This window comes from Amblyraja radiata, chromosome 18 (genome assembly GCF_010909765.2).
Source record: "Amblyraja radiata isolate CabotCenter1 chromosome 18, sAmbRad1.1.pri, whole genome shotgun sequence".
NCBI lineage: Eukaryota > Metazoa > Chordata > Chondrichthyes > Rajiformes > Rajidae > Amblyraja > Amblyraja radiata.
Window position 1 is genome coordinate 5,543,493 of NC_045973.1, and position 27,294 is coordinate 5,570,786.

Genomic DNA, 27,294 nt, shown 5'->3' on the forward strand with positions numbered 1-27,294 from the left:
AGTCAACATATAAGGAACGCTGCATATTCCTTTCTATCTGAACTAAAAATCAATCTAGTTAATTCATATTGATCCTGAACAATATTTTTAACAATAGATTCTGCCATTCCACAGAATGCATTTCTAGTTCAGATTTTAATTGTCTTGAAACCATAACTCTGAAATTATTTTCATTGTCGGTCCATTTTTCCACCCCACTTTTTACATAAAATTTAAATTCTGATAAACTAAACAAAATTATTTTCATTGAAAGAGTTCATACTGCATATCACAAAAATGGGATCACAATTGCTGAACAAACACAATCATAGTCTTAGAGGTGATATGTTGGTGTAAAAGCAAGAATTCGAACCATCCTCAGGCATGGACCAGTCTGTGAAACTGTACTGAAACCAAATGTTAAATATCGTTAGTGAATACTTAAGATTATGGTTGCTTATTTGCACTTCCCAAGATGAATTATGTAGAAATATATTTAAAAACCCAAACAAAATGGCAAACCGTGGCCATCCATAACTTTGATACTGAATAGCCAGGAGGGTGAAAGTTGTGAGGGAGAGGATAAGGCCAATGAGGAGATGAAGTGGAGACATTTTTCTGATCCCAGTGAGAGTTTTGAATGTCTGTCCTTTTTGACCAAGTCTGCCTCCTGGTGGAATGGCTGAGATATTGCACTGGCAACATCTTAGCTGGTCCATTCGACATCCCAATCATATTTGTGAGTAAGGTTTCTGACAGGACATTGTGCAGGGGGGTAGGAAAGCAGCCAAGAGTTAACAATATAATCAGCAGAAGGTGGCATGAATTGGAATCATTTAAATACTTTTAATACATTTTTGATTTATTCAGGCTTTTTCCTATGTCGAGTAGATGGGCATCGATATAACACGATTATTCTAACCTCGGCAAGAGATAGAAGCAAGACTGTGGTTGAAAAATTATGGATGGCTATTAAATGTATTGAAGTTATTCAGAAATTCTTCTTTGTGAATTAAAATGGATTCAAAATGGAAAGCAGTCTGACACTATAGCTGTGCCTACTAAACAAAAAGACAGAAAGTACTGGCACGGCAAGGTTACAATCTGCTATTTGCTATGAATTAATGAAGTAGGAGCATTCATGCTTTCTATTCAAACTCTAGGCACAAACACCTAGGGTGTAATTAATAAATCTCAACATACATAACTGAAATATTATAATACTTCAGCTATGCAAAAGAAACTAAAATTAGTGTGGTCAGATACACCCTAGATGCTGGTCATGTCCTAGGAGCATCAATTGAATTAAGGAGAGGTTTAGCAGTTTATGGCTGCATACAGTCAGTTTCCTGTTACAGGAACTGTTTTTCAAATGCTATCAGATAGGAATGCTTATTTTTTTAACATCAGTCTCCTCCTTTCCATTGTTTTGTGCTTTGGTGGTGAATCTGTGGAATTCTTTGCCACAGAAGGCTGTGGAGTCCAAGTCAATGGATATTTTTAAAGCAGAGATGGATAGATTCTTGATTAGTGCGGGTGTCAGGGGTTATGGGGAGAAGGCAGGAGAATGGGGTTAGGGGGAGAGATAGATCAGCCATGATTGAATGGCGGAGTAAACTTGATGAGCCGAATGGCCTAATTCTGCTCCTATCATTTATGACCTTTACCATTATCCATTTGTATTTCCCAAAATAGGAGTGCTTCAGTATTACACAAGTTAAGTGAGTTTTGTCAAGTGTTATGAATGTTTAAGGTTATAATTCTGTACATTGACAGGTCAATTTAGAATGAGGCAATGGTTCGGTACTTTGGTAAAATAGAAGCAATATGATAATGGTTTGAAATGAGGCAAAACTTTCAATATAAAAGTGAAAGAAGTATAACTACTGACAATGAAATGTTGTTCTTTTCATTTTGTTTTTTTTCATTCTATTTAGTAAATATTAAAGCAATAATAAAAAGGAGTTTTTACACGTTAAAAAGTTTAACATTGCAACAAGAAAAGATTTATTCACATGTTAAAAATGAAATTACTTTTCAGTGTTCTGGAGTGCTGTATTTAAGAGTTAAAATCTTTCCTAATCAACTGTTGGTGAATTTGACAGATATTTACACTAACACTATCGACGTTAATGGCTGCCGATGTTCGATGATTTGAACTGATGCAGGCATTCTTAATCCAACACTGAGCGATAAGGTCAAACTTTAATGGAACATTGAAATTCGGTGAAGAGTATTTTGGAGACCAAGACTACAAGACGTCAGGCAATCTCACAGCTTGTAGTCTAAGTGTTGAGTGAGCTCAAAACATGGAAGTTTGACAATTCAAAGTACAGTTTTACAATTCAATGAGGTTAGAAATGATGCAGGCTTATGCTATAAACTTGTGTTTAAAAACTCGGAGAAGTCAGTCCACTAAAGTCCACAGCCTCAGTTACAAAATTGGTGTGGGGGGATTCAAGAAAGATATCTTCAGACGGAAGATATTCTTCGGAATCTTCCGAAAGAAGATTATCTCAAAGGAAGATATCTTCCATTCTTTGAGTGCTGGATTTCCAAGTAAACTAAGTGTATTCTTCCAGCACCAGTCAAAGTAGAAGCAAAGATTGTACAATTTCATTGTGCGATACAGAATCAGAATCTGGATCACTGAAGTGTGGTTTATTGTGCAGTGAATTTAAATGGAAATCTGGGGCAAGCTCGTTGATATTTTAATTTCATGATACAGCAGAAAAACTTCTTCATTTGGTTACTTTGGGTTACAAGTACAGAAATGGCAGCTCTGAATTACAGATTCTATTTATATATTCAGAAATGAGTAATCCTTTTGAGGCAAGGCCTTCTTTTACAGATTTCAAAACTGAATATTTATAGGATTTGAGATTAAGGACAAAACTTTAGGGGCAACATGAGGGGGAATTTCTTTACTCATAGACTGGTAGCTGTGTGGAATGAGCTTCCAGTGGAAGGGGTGAAGGCAGGTTCGATTTTAACATTTAAAAATAAATTGGATAGGTGTATGGACGGGAAAGGAATGGAGGGTTATGGTCTGAGTGCAGGCAGATGGGACTAGGTGAGAGTATGTGTTCGGCATGGACTAGAATGGCCGAGATGGCCTGTTTCCGTGCTGTAATTGTTATATGGTTATATGGTTATATTAAATTTACAATGTAATTACAATTCAATTCAATTCAATTTATTGTCATTCTGCTGCTACCATTATAATAAGTAAAGTTAGAAAATAAATGAATCAGCAAATCATTTGTTGAGTTGTCGAGGTCTCTGTACAAATTGATTATACTTCAATTGGATGCAGAAATATCAACACAATCTCAAGAAGTGAGCAAGATTCCAGATGGTCGATAATTAAAAAAAGACAAAAACTTTTATCTCATACTGACTTTTCAGGAAATGTATAGAATTTCTGTACTTAATGTTTTATACAAAGCATTATTCCAGTTGATGCATTTTACAGTTAAAAAAAGGTTGACTCAAGAGGCAACGTAGAACGTGACGAACTGCAATTACAATATTCACTGCAATTCTTCATTTATATAATAACACTGGAAATGAGCTTAGTGACTGTGCTGGGATGCTGAACTATTTATGTTGTAGGAGAATGGAAATTGTTGCTATCTTAAATATTTTTATGTTTTTACAATTATCTCTGAAGTGAGTTGTGCAAGGGATGTTTATAAGATACAGCAATTATCAGTTAATGCTATTGCGAATTCCCCTCGCATCCATGGCATGTCGGTTGTCAAATGGCAATTAGTGCAATGCAAGAGATTTGTTTAAATGAATTAAAACCTTTTAATCTGCAGTACATGAAACCGCACTGCTCCAATGAGGGTTTGTCTGGTTTAACGAGTGACACTTATCTGTCCCTGAAAATAAAAATAACCTTTGCTTTAAAAGATTACATATTTATGTAATTTTTATTCATAAATCCATTAAAAAAAAGATTATAACCTGAGTTTGAGAGAATGTAAAAATAACTGAAGTCTCTAATTTATAAATCATTCTTATAAATATTATTCTCTTTGTGATTAGCTGCAGCCAATTTTCGACTGCAGTTCTTTCTAAGTTGTTAGCAGCACGAGGCAAATCTATCAATATTTCCTGCAGAAAGTTCACAGTGAGATGTCAGATATGAAAAAGGTGACTTTCCATCAGGGTCCTCTAGTGAATCCACACATGTCATATCTCTTTGACATTAAAAGGATGAAGCTCTGCTTTGGACAATAACCACCAATGACACCATTCAATCTCAGTCGGAGAAGTGAAAAGAAGAAATGACAATGATTGATGGCAGCTATCCATTTTTTTTTTGTAGGTGCTCGCTGCGAGAATGTTCGGTGGGGTCGGAAGCTCTACGAGAAACTGATCTGCATTAGATATCTCTCAGCATTTGAAAATGTAAATATCAAAGATACATACCTTTGTGCATTCACCAGCAAAGAGATTTACAAATTCATCAAACAAATTTAAAAAAAAATGAAACAGAACTATTATGGCATATTTCTAATGTCTTATTAAAATACATGTTTGCTGGCCTGGATGACAATGCCCCAGCATTCGATAACGGCACATAACAAGAACATGACGTATATACTGCAGCACACCATCGTTCCCTAGTGGACCAGGGGATGCTCGTTTTAGTTGGATTCTTCAAGGAACTACAAGTAGCTTGCCTTAAGTAAGTGATGGAAAATATTTTTTTTAACCAAAAAATATGGAGGCTGATCAGATAGCCAGTAGTTTCCCTCCCCCCCCCCCCTCCCCCCAAAAGTTAGTCACAAATAGGGGGAGAATTGATTAATATTCAATTACTTTTTGTGGAAAACTTACTTTAAATCTTCCCTTATATTTCATAATAAATGTCAATAAAAATTGAATTAGTATGAATTTGCAGGATTCTACACTAGTCAGTTGTGCAAAGGATCAGTGCATTTAAAGTCAGTTATAGTGTACTGCAGTTAAAGAGAGAAACATGCACATTAAGTGAATTGGTTAAATTCACTGGACTGTAGTTCTGCATTCCTCAAATGTAGCAATTGAAAATACTGAAAATATCACGGCAGTGTATAGATGATAAAAATATGTAGCGTTTAAAGCATACAAAACTACCAAAAATTAATCTAATAGGATAGCAACGGAGTTTGGTGCAAATACAAGAGAATACTGGCTTGCATTTTGCATCACACGGGAACCTTTCGGAGTTTTACAAACAGCCTGTATTTCCACCAAAAAATGAACTACAGCAAAAGAAAAACAAAAAAAAGAATAAACAGAATATTCGTCAGGCATCAAACAGAAAGAAATAAGATCTGTCTTAAGTTCTGGAATTTTCTGCCTGTTATACAACGTCAGGTCTATGGGCAAACCGGAGTATTTTCCATGATAAGGAGGGATGGCATCATCTACTCCTCAGTATTGATCTCGGAATACTCCAACTACATATTTGCCAGCTCCCACAATCTTTGCAACCGCCTCCTGCGAGTAAAACCCGCATTACTAAACTCCATGCAATAACTTCCCAAATCCAAAAATAAACGGCGTGCGGCAACCACTTAAAGTGTTGGGACGGACATCAGTAAACAGAGTGGATTTTAACAATGCAATGTCATTTTAAACACCAAATATTTTTGCAGGTCCTAATCCATTTTAAAATATGTTCTAAATGGAAAAAAATATATATTTTCTTTGATAAAGTTGACGGTCTGATATAAAAAAAGAGTTGTACTCTATTACTCTAATTCAAGAAAAATTGGGATTGCTAAGATTTTAATGCGTTCAATCCATTGGAATGATTACCGAAGGCTAATTTGGAGCAATGTCATAATACCTTTGTTTCCACACACATTTTAAACACTTTACATACTAACACTCATGTGATACAACACATGTTGTTGAATAAGTATGGAAAGAATACAGAAAACCAGAGCTTGTAAATAAATGTGGAGTTTATTTGTTCTGCTTATCCTGGCAGAAGACTATAATTACCACCCTGGTGCTAATCATTGCTGTGAAGAAGCAGGCATTATGATATCATTGAGCAAGGCAATCTGTTTTCAAGCACTACACAGTCAATTAGCTAGAGAGATAATTGAACAAATATATTACTGATGTCTTTTGTGATGCTAATTCACATTTACATTGCATGGAGGTTAGAAAATGTTAAGAATCATTCAAGTCTTACTAGGAGGAGTCTTTGCCTACAATATAAAAGCCAGAGAGGGGGCAATTATGTAAATACCACATGCATCTGGATTTGCAGTATGGAAGCTTTCATGTCACAACCTAAATTCAGGAAACATGAGTATTACACTAGAGAATTCTAAACATGAGATATTTGAGAAGAGAAAAAAAAACACATTGCATTTGTCAGATAATCAGTACTGATTATCTGACCTGTGCCAACTACAGGGAAGCACTTACCCTTTAATCCATCTAGAAGTTAGCAGGGTAAGAAGGAACAAACCAGAACAACGTAAAGACTAGCAACAAGGCTTACGAAAGCAGATAGGAGCCCTACAACCCAGCAGCAGGTAGATCATTCAAAGTACACGGGTTCAAGCAAAGTAAAAGAGAACAAAAAGAAAAGAAAAAAGACAACATAACATCGAGCAAATACACTTCTCTCGTGGTTAAAGTCACCAAGATATTTTATACCAAATAGATTAAATTGTAAACATCGTTGCATACTAAAAACACATAAACCATAAGATGTTCCCAATTTGTAAACTACGAATCTGCCCACCAAATTTATACTGGCACGGAATTGTTATTGGCCAAAATTGGTCAATAATGAGGCAAAAATAAGGATTTTTTTTTTAGTTATACACGGCTAAAAACTAATTAATGGAGGTCATTAACGGAGGTCAGAAATCAACACAGAAACTTCTGGTAAACTATGAAGAGTGGCAAAGAAAAAAATTCAGTGTAAAATATTTTTGGAAGGCAACTTTACCTTGTTTCATAAAATATGACTAATTGACAGCATGAAACTCTTTGACTGCACTATATATCTGTACGGTAGTAACACAACAGATGTCATTTGAAACAGATTTCTTTAAGGTGAAATATGCCTACATGCAGGAATATAATTATCATTAAAATAACAGGAAAAGTAGACAGCTGGCTGAATATGTATTAAGAAAGGTCACACAGAGTCTAACACAAAACATGGTGATCAGGTTTGAGGATGTTTTTATAAAAAAAAGAAATTGCTTGTTGATCCTTGAAGATTCGCTTTGACTGTGACATTTTTACATTTACGTCATATTTAAATTATTTTAATGATATTTACTGTTAGATGTACATAAATATATTCAGTGCTCTGTTGAAAGGGCAGTTAAACACATTTCATCAAAATCCACTGGTAATATCTAATTACAGCAACACTAATTACTCTCTCGTGATTGTGTGTGATAGGATATAATGTGTACATGTTATGCTTGCTGCACGGATATAGGGCCCCCGGAATCAATGGCCCACACTTGTAGACTCGTAGCCAAAGAATGCCTGAATCTAACATGCATTATTTATACCAGAACCTGAGAACACATTGCAAGACAATCGGCATCTGTGGAGAGGTGGTTACGTTTAACTTTCAAGTGCTTACCCTTCTTAGCAACTGGAAAATAAGAGGGGAATCATTATTTTAATACAAGCAGATTAAAATGGATGGACAACATAGACAAACTGAATAGACATCACTGGATCTTGAAGTAAAGCACGTGCCTTAAATTCCCATTCTTTAGCGAGTTGCCAATCCATCTACCCAAAGACAGAAACAAAATGCTGGGGTAACTCAGCGGGTCAGGCAACATCTCTGGAGGACATGCATAAGTGACCTTTAGTATCTGCCCCGTCTTTGGATTCTCTATTTGTGTTCTCCGGAGATGTTACTCGCTAGAATTTAGAAGATTGAGGGGGGATCTTATAGAAACTTACAAAATTCTTAAGGGGTTGGACAGGCTAGATGCAGGAAGATTATTCCCGATGTTGGGGAAGTCCAGAACTAGGGGTCACAGTTTAAGGATAAGGGGGAAGTCTTTTAGGACCGAGATGAGAAAATCATTTTTTACACAGAGAGTAGTGAATCTGTGGAACTCTGCCACAGAAGGTAGTTGAGGCCAGTTCATTGGCTATATTTAAGAGGGAGTTAGATGTGGCCCTTGTGGCTAAAGGGATCAGGGGGTAAGGAGAGAAGGCAGGGTGGGATACTGAGTTGGATGATCAGCCATGATATTGAATGGCGGTGCAGGCTCGAAGGGCCGAATGGCCTACTCCTGCACCTATTTTCTATGTTTCTATGTTGCCTGACCTGCTGAGTTACTCTAGCACTTTGTGTCTTTGAGCCTCAATTCCAGTTTCAGTCCTTCTGGGCGGGTTGCGTTACGTGGGTTTACCCTCAGTAAGGCCGATCTAACCTCTGCAACAGTCACCCTGAGGTGAGGCTAACGAGGCTGAATGTAGAAAAGCATTCAGTTCCTCAGGTGGGGTGGCACTATCACCAATGTCGTTGTCTGACCTTGCTTTGCAGCCAGTTGTCATATTCAGACCGTGCCACATTCTCCGAGTAACCTGCCTTAACCTGTAAATATACCTTGCCGTTCATGGTTTTCGGTCGGGGAACATAGTCTTCCACGCACTTGCATATGGGATTCAGAATAAGGTAGCAAATCGGATACAAATTATCTTGGTGGACGGAGGCAGAGAGTGGTAGCAGAGAATTGATTTTCAGATTGGAGACAGAATTGATTTTCAGATTGGAGACAGGGATCCTTTAATGGATCCTAATGACACTAGGTCCTTTAATATTTGGTCAAGTGTACTTTTATTTGAAAGACTATGTCGGTGGCACGCTTAGTAGGTGACCTATTTTCTATGTTTCTATGTTTCTATGTTTGTAGATACAAGCCCAAAGGGAGCCAAAACTTGCCACTGGATTAGGCTTAAGTTCATTTTTGTCACTTGCACCAATGTGCACAGTGAGAAGCCTTGTTTTGTACGCTACCCAAACAGTTCAGATAATACTATATATAAATACAATCGTCAAACTCAAGTACAATTGATAGAGCAAAGGGGAAGATACAGAGCTCAGAATATAGTTCTCAGCACTGCTGCGCACCAGTTCCACAGACAAAGTCCAATGTTTGCAATGGTTTACAGGTGAATCGGACAGTACATTAGCTTAAGGAAGGACCATTCAGAAGCCTGATAACAGAGGGGAAGATGTTGTTCCTGAGTCTGGTGGTGCGTTCTTTCAAGCTTCTGTATCTTCTGCCGGACGGGAGCGGGGAGAAGAAGGAATGACTGGGGTGGGGCAAGTCTTTGATTATAATATATATATAAGAAGGAACTGCAGATGCTGGAAAATCGAAGGTAGACATAAGTGCTGGAGAAACTCAGCAGGTGTGGCAGCATCTACGGAGCGAAGGAAATAGGCAATGTTTCGGGCCAAAACGTCTGAAGAAGGGTTTCGGCCTGAAACGTTGCCTTTTCCCTTCGGTCCATAGATGCTGCCGCACCCGCTGAGTTTCTCCAGCACTTTTGTCCATCTTTGATTATATTGGTTTGTTCATCTCTTTGAACCATTCAAAAACACACAGGAACTGTTAAAAACACTGTTAAAGAAATTAAGAATTAAAAGAAGATTAAACAATACACACGAATAGCTTTCCACGCACATAGACGCCAGTGAGAATATTTAAAGTGTTGTTCCCACAGTAGTTTCTTCCTCTTCATTTCAGTCTGACCGTTGGACTGGTGGCAGATGGAACCTGGTGCTGGTTTAGCGGGCAGGTTTGCCAGCCTTGGGACACCCTATGGGTGGTCCACCATCACTGAATGTCTAGGGACATTCAGCAGCACAGGTGGCATCATGGAAGATGCCACTGCCAGTTTAAGCCCATGCCAGCGCTGGACATATGGACATCAATGTAGAGACCGACATGCGTCTCACAGAGGAATTGGCACGTGGGGAGAAGGTCCATCCAATGTGCCAGATTAGAATAAGTCTGGGGAGAGGTTGCGAAGGCTCGGACTTTATTCCTTGGAGAGTGGGAGGTTGAGGGGTGATCTTTGTGTTGTATTGTAGTTGTATTGTAATTGTATTGTACTGTAATTAAATTATTAGCCAAGTATGCAAAAAGATACGGTGTCTGTGGAATTCTCTGCCTCAGGTTCTCTGGATGCTTTCAAGAGAGAGCTAGATAGGGCTCTTAAAAATAGCGGAGTCAGGGTATATGGGGAGAAGGCAGGAATGGGGTACTGATTGGGGATGATCAGCCATGATCACATTGAATGGCGGTGCTGGCTCGAAGGGCTGAATGGCCTACTCCTGCACCTATTGTCTATTGTCTATTGTCATACAACATCTGATGGACGTGTATAAGATCATTAGGGGAATAGATAGGGTGAATATGCAGAGTCTTTTACCCAGAGTAGGGGAATCAAGAACCAGATGACATATACTGTATAAGGGGAAGATTTATTATGAACCTGAGGGGCAACATCACGATACGGGGCTAGAAACTGGAAGTATCCTGAGCTAATTCTGCCACCACCATCATCTACTGCCACAAGTGATGGCTCCCACTGATTGTCGCCGGAAGCTTGCTTCCTTTTCAGGACGGACGATGGCAGCGAGGACACCATTAGTAACGAGATGGACACGAAAAGAAGAAAAAGAAGGGGCAACATTTTCACACAGAGGGTGGTGGGTATATGCCACGAGCTGCCAGAGGAGGTAGTTGAGACAGGAACTGCAACACAATTTAAAAGACATTTGGACAGGTAGATGGGTAGGAGAGATTTAGAGGGATATATATATATGGGCCCAGCACAGACAGGTGGGACTAGTGTAGATGGGGCATCTTTGTCGGCGTGGGCAAGATGGGCTGAAGGGCCTGTTTCCATGCTGTGTGACTCGATCACCCTTCTGTTAGACTGTGTTTACTTCAGATTGAGTGATAGGTGGATACAGGTAAGAGGGAGTTTGACCTGTGTAGATGGTTGGACAAAAGCTCAAGGTGAAAAAGAGACAAAGGGCGTCTGGTGAGGAGCGAAATGTGAGGCGGAGGGAGAGAGATGTAGGTGGAAGGGGACAGTGGGGAGGGGGGATAACGGTGAAATGAGGTGTTTGGGGATGGGAGACATTTGCACGAAGGGTTAGAAGGAGCAGGGTGACTGGGAGGGTGAGGATTTACATAGGGACGTAACACGGTGAAGAATTATGCAGGGATGCGGTTACCATTGGAAATAATGAATAATTCAAAAATAATTAAAAGACTGTGAATTAATCCATGTTTAAGTATTCAAATAATAATAAGGAGGGCAGGAAATGCAAAGTCTCACGTAGCTGGTGGTTTTATTTTCTGACGTATATTATTCTGATTTCATTGGAATGAACAGTCTTTTTAAGGGGCTTATTTTCCATTGTCACCCAGTGGGAGATCATTCCGTCATTAACATATAATAATATTACATTGAAGACGTATCAATATATAATTATTACGGAAAGGTTACTGTCAAACAGCAGTAGTTTTTTCGAGAAATTCTATATTACTCTCCAATCATTGATCAGATATACGGTGTAAAATATTTTACCGTCAATCTCTTTTGCTATTCCTCAAAGTTTATCAATTGCTTTTGTGTTGAATTGCCTCCTTTCTTACCCTTTGACTAGGGTATGGTTTGCTGCATACATTAATTACAATCTATTTTAATGTAAGCATGTCCCTTAGGTATTCCATCAGAGAGTCAAAATAAAAGGCCATATCGTGACAAGAAATCATTGCATATTTTCACAGGAAAAATACAAAGTAAAACCCTTCAGCAAAAAAAAAAGAAAGAGTCCAGTGAATTCTCTGCTGATAAGGGTCGAATCTCGTAGCTGATCCATGCTCTTAATGTGGGAGTCAAAGGGTTAACATCAAGAATGTTATTGTTATCAGTTTTTAAAATATAGATAACTAATAAACTATTTATCAACCAAAACATTTTCATGCTAATGAACATCTACCTGGATCAAACAGGCATTTAAAAAAACTAAAATTCTTAACTGCGGAAAAAATGTTCAGAAATATTAAATCTAGCAGTTCTCCTATACAATTTTCTTTCATCACCCTTCAGTTTAAAGTTTCAATAGAGTAGTACTCTTATAAAATTTATAACTGTAAATGTACTGTACAATATCCCAACTGGTATCCAACCCCAGATTAAAATCCTTACAAGTCATAAATGAACAGCCAATATAAGCCTTCTTTCCAAAAAGTATATCCAGATAAGATAGAATTAAACTTGGAATGTTAGTTCTCATGAATAGCAGGATCTATTAGCATCTGCTTGGGCAATTTAAACATTTAAACGACCCAAAGGTTGATTCATATATAAACCTAGTATAGCTTATAAATGCAGTGATCCATATTTGGAGCAGCAATATTTATTGTACTTGTACTTTAACAGATACATGAGCCACTTGTTCCTTGTGAATTTGAAATACGGTTACATGTTTTGGCACGCGGTCTGGAAATTTGATCGTGCCTTTTGAAAGTGCTGTCCATGTAAGTGTGTGCAAAGATGCTGTTGAGTTTGTTCAGGTCTCTCAAGATAATGAACCAAGGACTTAGCAAGTTGGCTGGAAATGGAGACGAGGAAACACTTTTTCTCACAGAGAGTTGTGAGTCTGTGGAATTCTCTGCCTCAGGTGGAGGCCGGTTCTCTGGACACTTTCAACAGAGAGCTAGATAGGGCTCTTAAAGATAGCGGAGCCAGGGGATATGGGGAGAAGGAAGGAACGGGGTACTGATTGGGGATGATCAGCCATGATCACATTGAATGGCGGTGCTGGCTCGAAGGGCCGAATGGCCTACTCCTGCACCTATTGTCTGTTGTCTATTGGTGAGTGGGTGGGAGCAGGGGGATTTAGTTTTAGTTTAGAGATACAGGGCAAAAACAGGCCCTTTGGCCCACCGAGTCCGTGCCGACCAGTGATCCCCGCACGCATACACTATCCTACTCACACTAGGGACAATTTACATTTTATACCAAGCCAATTAACCTACAAACCTGCACGTCTTTGGAGTGTGGGAGGAAACCGAATATCTCAGAGAAAACCCACACAGGTCACGGGGAGAACGTACAAACTCCATACAGGCAAGCACCCGTGTTCAGGATCGAACCCGGGTCTCTGGCGCTGTGAGGCAGTAGCTCTACTGCTGCACCACTGTGCCGCCCTATGCTATGGAGGCATAAAGTAAGTGCTGGATCTGCACCTCTTAAAGTGGTTCAAAGGTGGACCAAAGTTCAGAGATGTATTCGTTCTGCAAAGGCAAAGCAGGTAGTGAAAGAAAACTGAAGGAAGCCCAATCTTTGCAATGCAGCATTGAAGACATTGGCCTTTGTAAAGGCAGTGGACATAGAAGGAACGTGACTCAAGAGACTAAAAAAGTTTCTGAACAGAGGCCTTTAAGAGGCTTTTGGAGGGGGGGGGGGGGGTGGGCAAAGTCTAAAGGAGATACAGGTACAGGTACATGGATAGGATAGGTTTAGGGATGCGGGCCAAACGCAGGCAGGTGGGACTGGTGTAGATGGGGCATGTTGGTCGGTATGGGCAAGTTGGGCCTGTTTCCATGCTGTATGACCCTATCACTCTATAAGAGGTGCGGGGCAAGTTTTCTTTACGCAGAGGGTGGTGGATGCCTGGAACGCGCTGCTGGGGGTGGTGGTGGAGGCATATACGATAGTGGCATTTAAGAGGCTTTTAGTTAGGCACATTGATATGCAGGGAGTGGAGGGATATGAATAACATGCGGGCAAGAGATGAGTTGATCTTGGCGTCATGTTTGGCACAGACATTGTGGGCTGAAGGGCCTGTTCCATGCCGTGCTGTTCTGTGCTCTAACTACTTACAGTGATGCGAGGTCATTGAGAAAGTATACGACGGGAGGTTTAGCTCCCAGGATTTGGTTGCAATGCCAATAGAAATTCAATGACCTCACTAGAGTTTTCAAAGTGGAGGTGTTACCACTGATATCAATGAGTGGCTTGTCACGCTGGCTGCAATCACACCACTCACACCACTCCCTTGCTCTCTGAAGGATGACGCTACCTCCTCCCACTTCCACCAGCTGCTCCTCTCACTCTTACCTCTGTGGCAACACTTCTCCGCACGCTGCTACCTGCCTGTGACGTGCACAATGAACAAGCTCTCTAGGTTTGTGTAGGAAGGAACTGCAGATGCTGGTTTAAACCGAAGGCAGACACAAAAAGCTGGAGTAACGCAGTGGCTGCTGGACAGGCAGCATCTCTGGAGAGAAGGAATGGGTGATGCTTCGGGTCAAGACCATTCTTCAGACTGGGCCAGTCCTGTCTGCCCCACTGCGTTACTCCAGCTTTATGTGAGTTCTCTAGGTGGCTTTTCAAAATAGCTCCAGAGGCTAACCTACATATTAAAAAATATATTTTGCAGGAATAGATTACGTGCAAGACGACCACCGCAGTCGACAGGCAATCCCCACACAATAACATTATCCTACACACACTAGGGACAATTTAGACTTATACCAAGCTAATTAACCTACAAACCTGTATGTCTTTGGAGTGTGGGAGGAAACTGAAGATGTCGGGGAAAAAACCCACGGGGTCACGGGGAGAAAGTATAAACTCCGTGCAGACAAGGATCCATAGTCGGGATCGAACCCGGGTCTCCGGCGCTGCAAGCTCTGTAAGGCAACAACTCTACCGCTGCGCCACCGTGCCGCCCTGTTTATGTGGAAGTGACGTTGATATCACATTCTGTCATCTCTATCTACTTCCGCCAGCGTGAGTTATGCTCTCACTGATGCTCTTACAGCAAGGGCAATGCCCCCACCCACACCACTGTTTGTGTTGTCCAGAAGGCGTTGAAACTAATGGGAGCGCTCACAGTGGTAACACACACATCAACTATGGCCTACTTTGTGAAATCAGCAAATGGAAGGGATGAAAATGTAATGTCTATCCTGAAAGGGAGAGATAGGTCTGGATGGACTAGCAACCAACACAAAAATGGCCCCAGTTTTCTTGTTGCTATTGACACAAATTATGGACCAGCTGCTAGAATATGAGATAAAAAAGCAAAAAACAATTAAAAATGATTATAAGCAAAGCAAAAATATTAAAAAAAAAGATAAGCAGGTATCTCAAAGGAAGTTCAACAGAATTAGGTGTTACAGGAATTGGGATCCTAGTTGATCTAGTCAATTCCAAACAGCATAAAACTGAGCAACAATTTGCAGTGTTTTGGCACCAATCAGTTTCATGTAACTTTATGATTATAGGGTAATCTGTCAAAACATGTTTTTTTCAACAAGCAGCAAAAAAAACCTACAACAAAAAATTAAATTTGGTAAATTTTCAGTTTCAATACTGATGTGGACACAAATGTTACAAAATACCTGAGGGACATGGAAGCCCTTTCTGTGCTATCACACCATAGAAACAAATATCCTCGTCTTTTGCCCTTTAGCCGTGTGGCAAAAGAACAGTCGGTAACCATGCAAGGTGCATTTTCAAAGCTAATATGCTGAGCAACTTACAGAACTGGGAGATGGGTGCATCCAGCTGCGGGACACTTCCTCCCTTGGCGTTGAGTTTTTGGATTTGAGTTGGAGGGATGGGCTTGTGGGACTGACCGGTGGCACGGTACATGGCCTGAACCCAAAGGATGCGGTCCTGTTCATCGTCGCTGGCGAAGATCACCGTGTCCCCTTCTTTAACGGCGTTAAAGAATGCTCTACCGCCCTCCAGACCTGCAGGGTGAATCATTCAACAGCTGGATGAGAAGACTGCTTTTAGTATCTCAGCAGACAGTAAATATATCTTTTAACCCAGGGGAAAGGCATCGAGGCCCCTGGTTTCACGTAGCTGTTGCCACTCTCTCCCTGTGCGGTTCCGAAAAAAATTCCAAGATCCTTCTTTATGTTTACAAAGCCCTTAACGGGCTTGCCCCCACCTACATCAAAAGTCTGCGTACCCACCACACCACCTCCAGGTCCCTCAGATCGGCCGACTTGGGGTTACTGAACATCCCGCGGTCTAGGCATAAGCTCTGGGGTGACCCCGCCTTTGCGGTTGCAGCTCCTAGACTGTGGAACAGCATCCCTCTTCCCATCAGAACTGCCCCCTCCATCGACTCCTTTAAGTCGAGACTTAAAACTCATCTCTACTCTCAAGCCTTTCTTGACGTCTTCTGAGGGAGGGCTATATGTATGTATTTATGTATGTACTTAATCTATGAACCACTGTTGTTTAACGTTAGTACCTGCACTGATGTAAAGCACTTTGGTCAATGAGAGTTGTTTATTAAATGTGCTATAGAAATAAAAGTGACTTGACTTGACTTGACTTTTACAACCCCCCCCCCTTCCAAAAGCCTCTTGCTCACAAACATGCCAAAATGTTAGGGTACCGCTTTAAAATAATACTTACATTGTAAAATTCACAATGATAACGAGATATAATCCATTGTGCACAGTGCACGTACGTTAATGAAAACATATCTCGAATGAAAGATGTGGAAAATTGTGTGACACATCCAGTAGACGTCACGTACTGAATAGATTTTGACAACTGCACAGCATTTAGAAATATTAAAAGGTGGCACGGAGGCACAGCTGGTAAGGCCGCTGCCTCACAGTGCTGGAGACCCAGGTTCGATCCTGGGTCTTGGGCGCTGACTGTGTGGCGTTTGCATGCACTACCAGGGACCGCGTGGTTTTCCTCCGGTTGCTCCGGTTTCTTCCCACATCCCAGAGACGTGCGGGTTTGTAGGTTAATGGGCCCAGTGGGTAGGGAGTGGCTGTGAAAGCGGGATAACGCAGAACTAGTGTGATCGGGTGATCTTCTATGAGTATAGAAGTTGGGAGGTCATGTTGCAGTTGTATAAGACGTTGGTGAGACCTCATTTAGAATATTGTGTTCAGTTCTGGGCACCATGTTATAGGAAAGATATTGTCAAGCTTGAAATGGTTTAGAGAACATTTACGAGGATGTTGCCAGGACACGAGGGTGTGAGCTATAAGGAGAGGTTGAGTAGGCTGGGTCTCTATTCCATGGAGCGCAGGAGGATGAGAGGAGATCTTCTAGAGATATGCAAAATCATGAGAGGAATAGATTGGGAGTCTTTTACCCAGAGTAGGGGAATCGAGGACCAGAGGACATAGGTTCAAGGTGAAGGGGAAAAGATTTAATAGGAATCCAAGGGGTAACTTTTTCACATAAAGGTTGGTGGGTGTATGTAAAAAGCTGCCAGAGGAGGAAGTTGAGGCTGTGACTATCCCATTGTTTAAGAAAAACAATGTTGGACAGATACATGGATAGGACAGGTTTGGAGGGTTATGGACCAAGCGCAGGCAAGTGGGACTAGAGTAGCGGGGACATTGTTGGCCAGTGTGGGCGAGTTGGGCCGAAGGGCCTGTTTCCACACTGTATCCCTCTATGACTCTCTATGATCGATGGTCGAAGTGAACTCAGTGGGCTGAAGGGCACTAAGCACACAACTATGTTATAATCCATATTTCCATATTTACGACACTTGTTCTAATTCTGAACTGTAATAAGTATTATTGTTGTCATTATTATTATTATTAAATATTATTATTATTGGGGATAATAGTATTTAGGGCACAGCTTTAACAGTTTGACATCTATGACAAGTTTAAATTGTACCTCGGTCCACATTTGCCTCAGAGATTTTCAGCAGTTTATTCAGTAAATCATCAGGTGAGCATTATAACAATACAACACATTGCTGAACCACCCCACTCCATTCTTAATCCGGAAGCAGTCTAAACATGGTGACATCACATCACGTCATCTCCACAGCCGATCAACTTTCTGTTTCATTCTATACTGATTTGGCTCTTTGAAACATTAATATGGTTTAGTTTAGAGATACAGCACGGAATCAGGCCCTTCGGCCCACCGAGTCCGTGCCGACAAGCAATCGCCCGTACAAGTTCATACTTTAGATTTTAGACTATAGAGATACAGTGCGGAAACAGGCCCTTTGGTCCGCTGAGTCCGCTCCGACCAGCAACCACCCATTCATTAGCACTATCCTACACACGTGACAAGTCACTATTTCTACATTTACCAAAGCCAATTAACCTACAAACCTGCATGTCTTTGGAGTGTGGGAGGAAACCGGAGCGCCCGGAGAAAACCCACGTGGTCAAGGGGAGAACATACAAACTCTGTACAGACAGCGCCCGTAGTCAGGATCGACCCCTGGCCTCTGGCGCAGTAAGGCAGCAACTCTACCGCTGCGCCACTGTGCCGCCTCCTAAGCAACATCGTCACGTGTTGTGGTGTCACCATTTTAGATGTCAATGTTGAAGCCAGCTAATGGGTGTGGAGTGAAGTCTTTCACCTGGCTGTGGGTCTGTGTAATCCACTGTGTATCCGTCCAGTTGCAGCAACTCTTGAGGCTCAGCCTTCTTCTCCCGATAGCTGCACATTGCAAACGTGTACTGGCTGACCTAGATACGTCACAAACACAAAAACACAAATGATGGCAATTCTGCTTTGCACCCAAATTCCACATCAATATCTACACTTTGTTGAAATCCGCTTGAGCCCGCAGTGAGATATCCTGCCCACTAACAGCTTACCCCCATGTCCTCCGACACGTCCCCAACAACTCTCACCAACTTCTACAGATGCGCTGTAGAAACCATTTTATCCGGATGCATCACAGCACGGTTTGGGGACAGCTCCATCCAAGAGCGCAGGGAATTGCAGAGAATTGTGGACGCAGCCCAGACCATCACACAAACCAACCTCCCTTCCATTGACTCCATTTATACCTCACGCTGCCTCGGCAAGGCCAGCAGGATAATCAAGGACGAGTCGCACCCCGGCCTCTCCCTCCTCTCCCCTCTCCCATCGGGCAAGAGGTACAGAAGTGTGAAAACGCACACCTTCAGATTCAGGGACAGTTTCTTCCCAGCTGTTATCAGGCAACTCAACCATCCTACCACCAACTAGAGAGCGGTCCTGAACCACTATCTACCTCATTGCAGACCATCGGACTATCTTTGATCGGACTTTACTGGCTTTATCGTGCACTAAACGTTATTTCCTTTATCCTGTATCTATACACCGTGGACGGCTCGATTGTAATCACGTATTGTCTTTCCGCTGACCGGCACACGTGACAATCAAATAAATTCAAACTCAAACGATTGGAAATTTAATACGTGTTGCTTGTGACATTGGCAGCAATAGATGTGTGCGGGTGATCGGGAAAGATTCTCACTAATGATGTGTACTTAGAAAGAGATCCTGACAATTAATTAGTTGCTTCCTTAAAATTAATGAAGCACAAACACAAAACAGATGGGATGAGACGTGTTTTAATTGAGAAAGTTGACCTGCCACAGTACCATTTCCTTTTAAACTTAGATTTTGAAACTGAAGAATGGTTTCAATATCTTTCAATATGGGCATTCAAGCTGTATCGCTTTTGTAGCCAATTTACATCGCCACTCTCCCAACTTTGATGTTAGTTATCGGATGTTTGTCAGAGCGAGGCCCAGCGCAAATTGGAGGAACAGAATTTCATATTTCGCTTGGGCAGCTTACACCCCAGCGGCATGAACATTGACTTCTCTAACTTCAAGTAGCCCTTGCTTTCTCTATCTCTCCATCCCCTCCCCTTTCCCAGTTCTCCGACCAGTCTTACTGTCTCAGACTACATTTTATCTCTGTACCGCCCACTCCCCTGACATCAGTCTGAAGAAGGGTCGCGACCCGAAGTATCACCCGTTCCATCTCTCCAGAGATGCTGCCCATCCCGCTGAGTTACTCCAGCGTTTTGCGGCTCTCTTCGATTTAAACCAGCACCTGCAGTTCTTTCCTCCACACCTGATGTTGCTAGTTTGTTGGGTCGAATTTAGTGACCTTGGGATAAATCTTGTGTACGTTGTTGGCCAGGACGGGAGTGTCATAGAGGGCGCAGCTTTAAGGTGAGAGGGATAAAATGTAATGGAGATGTGCGGGGCAAGTTATTTTTATGCAGAGGATGTCGGCGGATTGAAAAGCACCGCCGGGGTGGTGAAGGAGACAGATATGATGATGGCTTGTAAAAGAATTTTAGATAGGCATGTCGATACGTGGGAATGGAGGGATATGGATCAGGAACAGGCTGTTGAGAGGGCGTAGCTTTAAGACGAGAGGAGCAAGGTTTAATGGAGATGAGCGGGGCACATTTTTTTTCACACTGAGAGTAGTATGTGCCTGGCACGTGCTACCGAGAGTGATGGTGGAGGCAGATATGACAGCGGTGTTTAAGAGGCTTTTAGATCGGCTCATGGATACAGCGGGATATGGATGAGGCGCAGGTAGAGCAGATTAGTTTCACTGGGTATCAAGTTCGGCACGGACATTGTGGCCCAGTGGGCCCGTTCCTGTGCTACACTGTGTTGTGCGTTCTCATTCACGTTCCTTGCTGCAGACTACACCTCTTGATTAAGGACGAGGGGAAAAGCTGATGAAATAACAAGCAGTGGATGAAATAACTTCGCAAAGGAGCAAACGACAGGAGAAAACCAGCTACAACCAAAATAGTATTTGTCATTTCCAGAAAGCACACACGGAAAGGTGCAGTTAAGAAATTGTCAGATAAAAAATGGCATCATAAAGATTCTTCTACATATCAGTCATAATCTGTGCTGTAAACAGTGGGACTAAGTGGCAAAGACTAGAGAGGGGTCATGAGCTGCTATCTACCTCACTAGAGACGCTCGGTTTTGGACTTTACTGGACTTTATCTTGCACAAAATGTTATTTCCTTTATCATGTATCTGTACTATGTGGACGACTCGATTGTAATCATGTAAAGCCTTTCTGCTGACTGGTTAGCACGCAACAAAAGCTTTTCACTGTACCTCGGTAAATGTGGCAATAAACTAGACTAAAACAAAAAAATAAAAGCCCTTGCAAACAAACGGCGAATCTTCTATTAAAAAATGCAGAAAGTGTTGGAGTAACTCAGCGGGTCAGGCAGTATCGCTGGAGAACATGGATAAGTAACATTTCGGGTTGGGAAGTTTCTTCAGTAAAGCACTTTGGTCAACGAGAGTTGTTATTAAATGAGCTATAGAAACAAAATTGACTTGACTTGACTTGACTTCAGTCCAAAAGATAGTCCCAGCTCTAAACATCCCACATCCATGTTCTCCAGCGATACTGCCTGACCCGCTGAGTTACTCCAGCACTCTGTGTCATTTTCTTGCAAACCATTACCTGGCGATCCTTGTTTCTTTTACTCGAACTCTTTATTCTACCTCATTCAAAACGGGAATTTTATTACACCGAGGTACATTTGATAATAAGACACCATTGAACCGAAGTTAGACACAAAAAGCTGGAGTAACTCAACGGGTCAGGCAGCATCTCTGGAGAGAAGGAATAGGCGACGTTTTGGGTCGAGCCCCTTCTCCAGACACCATTGAACCATTTGGTTTTCGGGTCAGGACACTTCTTCAGTCAGAAGCTGGTGTGTAAACCAGCATCCTGCGGTTCCTTGTGTCTGAATTTCTGAATAAATATTTCTTTCACAAATTTCCCACTGTGGAATTCTCTGCCTCAGAGAGCGGTGGAGGCAGATACTTTCAAGAGAGAGCTAGATAGGGCTCTTAAATATAGTGGAGTCAGGGGATATGGGGAGAAGGCAGGAACGGGGTACTGATTGGGGATGATCAGCCATGATCACATTAAATGGCGGTGCTGGCTTGAAGGGTCGAATGGCCTACTCCTGCACCTATTGTCTATTGTCTGAATGCTGTACAGAAATATTCATATCCTATAAAATATATCAAGGCGACAGAGTTCTCAGCCATGTATAGTGTTCACCTATTGAATTGCATTGAGGATGGTTCCGCTAGGGTTGTGAACTGCCACATAGTATAGTGTTGGGCTGTAGCCTTTGCTGATGTTCCTGTGCTCTATCATTCACAACAGACAAGGTTCAGAGTGACATCCTGTCATAAACAATGTGAGCCGGCCGTCTCGGTGGCAGTCACATTGAAGCAATCGCCAATCTCAGTGATTAGTGCCGATGTTGTCAGAGTTGCTGCAAATGGCAGCTCTCACTCCTCCTGCTTCGTTCCTGGGTGACACGATGAATTCCATGACAAGTTCTTGATGCAAGCCATTGAGCTGCAGGGCCTCTTCCCTGGCTCCGTGTGCCTCTATACGCCTTCAGGAGGCCATCAGGCTGCATCAGACCCCAGCCACGATCCAGTAGTGAAGTTTTGGATTGTCTGAGAGTAAAGGTTGTTAGAAAGCACAGGATCGTCCCTGCTTTAGGCTAGTGCCATCCACAATGATCCAATGTTCCAAGCTGAGCGATCAACCTCCGCTGTTTGTCATGTTCCTTGGAAAACAATTGCATTTTTCAGTTATTTTTCTTCTTTTTTATTTAATGCAGTTCGTACTGTACTATGTGGCCACATCTAATTCCTTTAAGGAAGTCTAAAGATGGCACGTTGGGGCAGCGGTTGCTGTCTTGCATCGCCAGGGATCCGGGTTCAATCCTGACTACGGGTGCTGTCTGTACGGAGTTTCTACGTTCTCCCCGTGGGTTTTCTCCGGCATCTCCGGTTTCCTCCCACATTCCAAAGACTTATGCCCCTGTTCCACTTAGGAAACCTGAATGGAAACCTCTGGAGACTTTGCGCCCCACCCAAGGTTTCTGTGTGGTTCCCGGAGGTTTTTGTCATTCTCCCTACCTGCTTCCACTACCTGCAACCTCCGGCAACCACCTGCAACCTCCGGGAACCGCACGGAAACCTTGGGTGGGGCGCAAAGTCTCCAGAGGTTTCCGTTCAGGTTTCCTAAGTGGGACAGGGGCATTACAGGTTTGTAGGTTAATTGGCTTGGTATAATTGTAACAATTGTCCTTAGTGTGCGTAGTGAATCCCGCTTGGAGTGCATACTGTCGTTGTGTCCTTGGGCAAGACACTTCACCCACCTTTGCCTGTGTGTGAATGTGTGTGAATGTGTGTGAGTGATTGGTGGTGGTCGGAGGGGCCGTAGGCGCAGATTGGCAGCCACGCTTCCGTCAGTCTGCCCCAGGGCAGCTGTGGCTACAGAAGTAGCTTACCACCACCGAGTGTGACTGAGGAGTGAATGAATAATGCGATGTAAAGCGCCTTGAGTATTAGAAAGGCGCTATATAAATCCCATCCATTATTATTATTATTAATATGCGGGTATCGCTGGTCGGTGCGATCTCGGCGGGCCAAAGGGCCTGTTTACGCATGTTTAAAGGATAACTTTTCTATGCTCCATGTTGTAATGGTTGAACATAGAACGGTACAACACAAGAACAGGCTCTTCAGTCCACAATGTCTGTGTTAAACACTACGCCAAATTAATCTCATCTCCCCAGTCTACACATGATCCATATCCCTCCATTTCCTGCATATCCATGTACCCTTCTAAAAGCCTCTAAAACATCACCATTAGTATGGGTGTCAGGGGTTATGGCGAGAAGGCAAGAGAATGGGGTTGAGAGGGAAGGATAGATCAGCCATGATTGAATGGCAGAATAGACTTGATGGGCTGAATGGCCTAACTCTGCTCCTATAACTTAAGAACATATGAACCATCGTATCTGCCTCCGCCCTGTTCTGAGCTAACACTATTTCAAAGACGTTTCCTTAATTATGGCCTGATAACGGCGAAAAAACTAATACTTAAATTTTGGAAACAAACATCAGTCCCTACTGTTAAGATGTGGATTACAAACATTGAATTGAATTGAATTGAATTTCCTTTATTGTCATTCAGACCTTTCGGTCTGAACGAAATTTCGTGCCTGCAGTCATGCATACAATAATACAATAATAAACAACAGTAAACACAAATTAACATCCACCACAGTGAGTCCACCAAGCACCTCCTCACTGTGATGCAGGCAAAAATCTTAGGGCTGCTGTCTCTTCCCTCCTCTTCTCCCTCTGCGCTGAGGCGATTCCCCACCGGGCGATGGAAAATCAGTCCTGCGGCTCACCGAGCTCCGCGAACGGGCCAGTTTAAACACCGCGGCCCGGGGTGGTCGAAGCTGCCGCTCTCCAGTCCAGCGGACGCAGACGCTGACGACGTTGTCCACTGGCTCGCGGCTGAACCCCGGACTCAGGTCACCGCCGCCAGAACGCCGCCTCAGCCACCGGAGCACCGTTCCAGCCCCGAGCCGGATCGCCCTCACGTGAGTGCCGTTCCACCCTCGGGCAGGGCCGCCCTGACGTGAGCGCCGTTTCCCTCGGGCTGGGCCGCCCCGACGAGAGCACCGTTACCCTCGAGCTGTGCCGCCCCGATGGGAGCGCAGTTTCCCTCGGGCTGGGCCGCCCACACGGGAGCGTCTCAGCCCCTCACGGGAGCGCCGTTCCAGCCCCGAGCTGGGCCGCCCTCACGGGAGCGAGCCCAGGGCGAGTCCTGACAGGCTGCCTCCGGAGCCTCGAGGTCGCCAGCTCCGCCATTAGGCCTCAGCGCAGACGGAGGCAGAGAAGGGGAATACGACAAAAAAGTCGCATTCCCCCGAAGGGAGAGACAGCAAGCCCTGTTTCAACCCCCCACCCCTCACATAAACACTAAAATACCAAAAACTTAACTAGCCAAAACGAATAAAAACAACACAAAAAAGTAAAAACAAACGGACTGCAGGCGAGCCGCAGCCGTTCACCAGCGCAGCCACTTCCGGAGTCCGAGGCACTACATTTGGAAAATATTAGACTTGTCTTGGCAGAAAAACCAGATAATTTTTCCAAGACATGGACACCCTTCACCGAATTCTTACAAGGATAGTATGGTGCAACACAACTTTGGCTTTAAATCAACTATGGGTTGGGTGAGGTGGGTGGGGAGGGACGAGGGGCAGGTATATCTCCACTTTTCTCTCTCTTTTTGTTTTAGTTCTTTTTTTTTTTTTTTTTCCTTTCTTTCTTTTACCCATTCATTGGCTACACCACTTTGGTAGTCTAGGGGTCCTATCTTTGCACCTCTCACCTTTTCTCTCTCTTTTTCTTTCTCTTTTCTTTTCCTTTATTTTAAAGCTAAAAAGTCAAAATTGAAGCTGTACATTAACTGTATAATTTTATATGCCGTTTGTTCTACTCTTGTACATTTGCTTCTAATACAAATTTAAAAAAAAAAAAAAAAAAGTATCTTCCTCCACCACCACCACCAGCCCTGGCAGCACAATCCAAGCACCCAACACACTCAGTGGGGAAAACAATTTGGCCCGCGCATCTCCTTTAATCTTTGGGCCTCTCTTAAACTTAAAGCTATGTGCTCTAGTCCTTTAAAGCAAGTTGTGGAAAGAACATTACAGAAAAACTAACGTTGATGATTAATTATTAGAAATGATGACTGTAAGGGGACCTCAGCTGCTGTGAAGAGGAGACAAATGGTACTCACTGTAACCTCCCTGTCGAAAGGGAAACATATAATCAATAGGAATAGGGAAACAAATCTCAACGATTCTAAGAATTGTAAGTATAAAAAATCAAAGGGGAGAAAGAGCAAAAAATAGCTACAGTACGTGGCATAAATATTTACTTAGAAATGACGTGAACTATTAAATTATAGACAGTAATAATATATTTTTTGTGTATATCATAATATATATTTCCTCCTACACTCCAAAGACGTACAGGTTTGTAGGTTAATTGGCTTGGTAAAAGTAAAAAACGCCCCTAATGGGTTAATGTGCGGGGATCGCTGGTCGGCACGGACCCGGTGGGCCGACAGGGCCTGTTTCTCCTCTGTATCTCTAAACTAAACTAAACTAAACATTGAACTGGGTAAAAAAAATGCAGCACGAAAAATCGCATCTGCAAAATGAAAACAGGCAACATTTTTCATATTAACCTAATCTTATAGGAAATTTTATGATGAAGGCACCCAATTCTCTTAAAGGCCTGGATAGAGTGGATGTGGGGGTGATGCTTCTAGTAGTGGGAGAGTCTCGGCCCAGAGGGCACAGCCTCAGAATACAAGGACATACCTTTAGAATGGAGAGGAGGAGGGATTTCTTTGGCCAGAGGGTGGTGAATCTGTGGTATTCATTGTCGCAGGCGGTGGAGGAGGCCAAGTCAATGGGTATTTTTAAAGTGGAAATGCTGAACAGAAACCTCTGGAGACTTTGTGCCCCACCCAAGGTTCCCAGAGGTTCCCGGAGGTTTTTGTCAGTCTCCCTACCAGCTTCCACTACCTGCAACCTCCGGCAACCTCCGGGAACCGCACGGAAACCATGGGTAGGGCGCAAAGTCTCCAGAGGTTTCCGTTCAGGTTTCCTAAGTGGGACAGGGGCATAAGGGTGTCTATGGTTATAGGAGAAGGCAGGAGAATTGGGTTGAAAAATAGATCAGCCACGATCGAATGGCGAAGCAGATACGATGCGCCAAATGCTTTAATTCTGCTGAAAAAGAGACTCAACCCGAAACGTCACCCATTCCTTCTCTCCAGAGATGCTGCCTGTCCCGCTGAGTTACTCCAGCATTTTGTGTCTATCTTTGCCTTAATTCTGCTCTTGTGACTTATGATTTTATGGAGGTCATCAAAAATGGGAATAAAAAATTGTATTGATGGAGGAGATACGACAGCTGCTCCTCGACCCACGATGGGGTTACTTTCCGATAAAACCCATCGTAAATCGAAAATGTCGCAAGTCGAAAATGCATTTAATACCACGCGGTCACAATGTGACCGGAAGTGACGAGCGGCTCGCTGCCGCTGCTGCTGCCGAGCGTTTGCCGATCTTGATAATTTGCCGATGCCGATTGCCGATGCCATTGCAGTGTTTGCCGATTGCCTGATTCCAGAACCAGGGGCCACAGTCTTAGAATAAAGGGGAGGTCATTTAAGACTGAGGTGAGAAAACACTTTTTCACCCAGAGAGTTTTGAATGTATGGAATTCCCTGCCACAGAGGGCAGTGGAGGCCAAGTCACTGGATGGATTTAAGAGAGAGTTAGATAGAGCTCTAGGGGCGAGTGGAGTCAAGGGATATGGGGAGAAGGCAGGCACGGGTTATTGATAGGGGACGATCAGCCATGATCACAATGAATGGCGGTGCTGGCTCGAAGGGCCAAATAATAATAATAAATTTCATTTATGGGCGCCTTTCAAGAGTCTCAAGGACACCTTACAAAAATTTAGCAGGTAGAGGAAAAACATGTAAGGGGAATGAAATAAATAGTAGAGACATGACTAGTACACAAAGTAAAGACAGAATTCAATACAAAACACAATATGA

The 27,294-nt window shown here is 42.7% G+C and overlaps 1 protein-coding gene across 6 annotated transcripts in view; it reads right to left on the reverse strand.

Annotated features, from left to right (window-relative positions):
• Positions 1–27,294, reverse strand: part of cadps (calcium dependent secretion activator) — a 277,179-nt gene that overhangs the window by 102,133 nt on the left and 147,752 nt on the right. For all 6 annotated transcript variants that reach the window (XM_033036637.1, XM_033036638.1, XM_033036642.1 and 3 more), the window contains exons 11-12: positions 18,404–18,512; positions 15,570–15,782 (exon numbers count right to left, since the gene is read on the reverse strand). In XM_033036637.1, the coding sequence (XP_032892528.1) occupies positions 15,570–15,782; positions 18,404–18,512 (322 nt within the window). The remainder of the gene's footprint in view (positions 1–15,569; positions 15,783–18,403; positions 18,513–27,294) is intronic.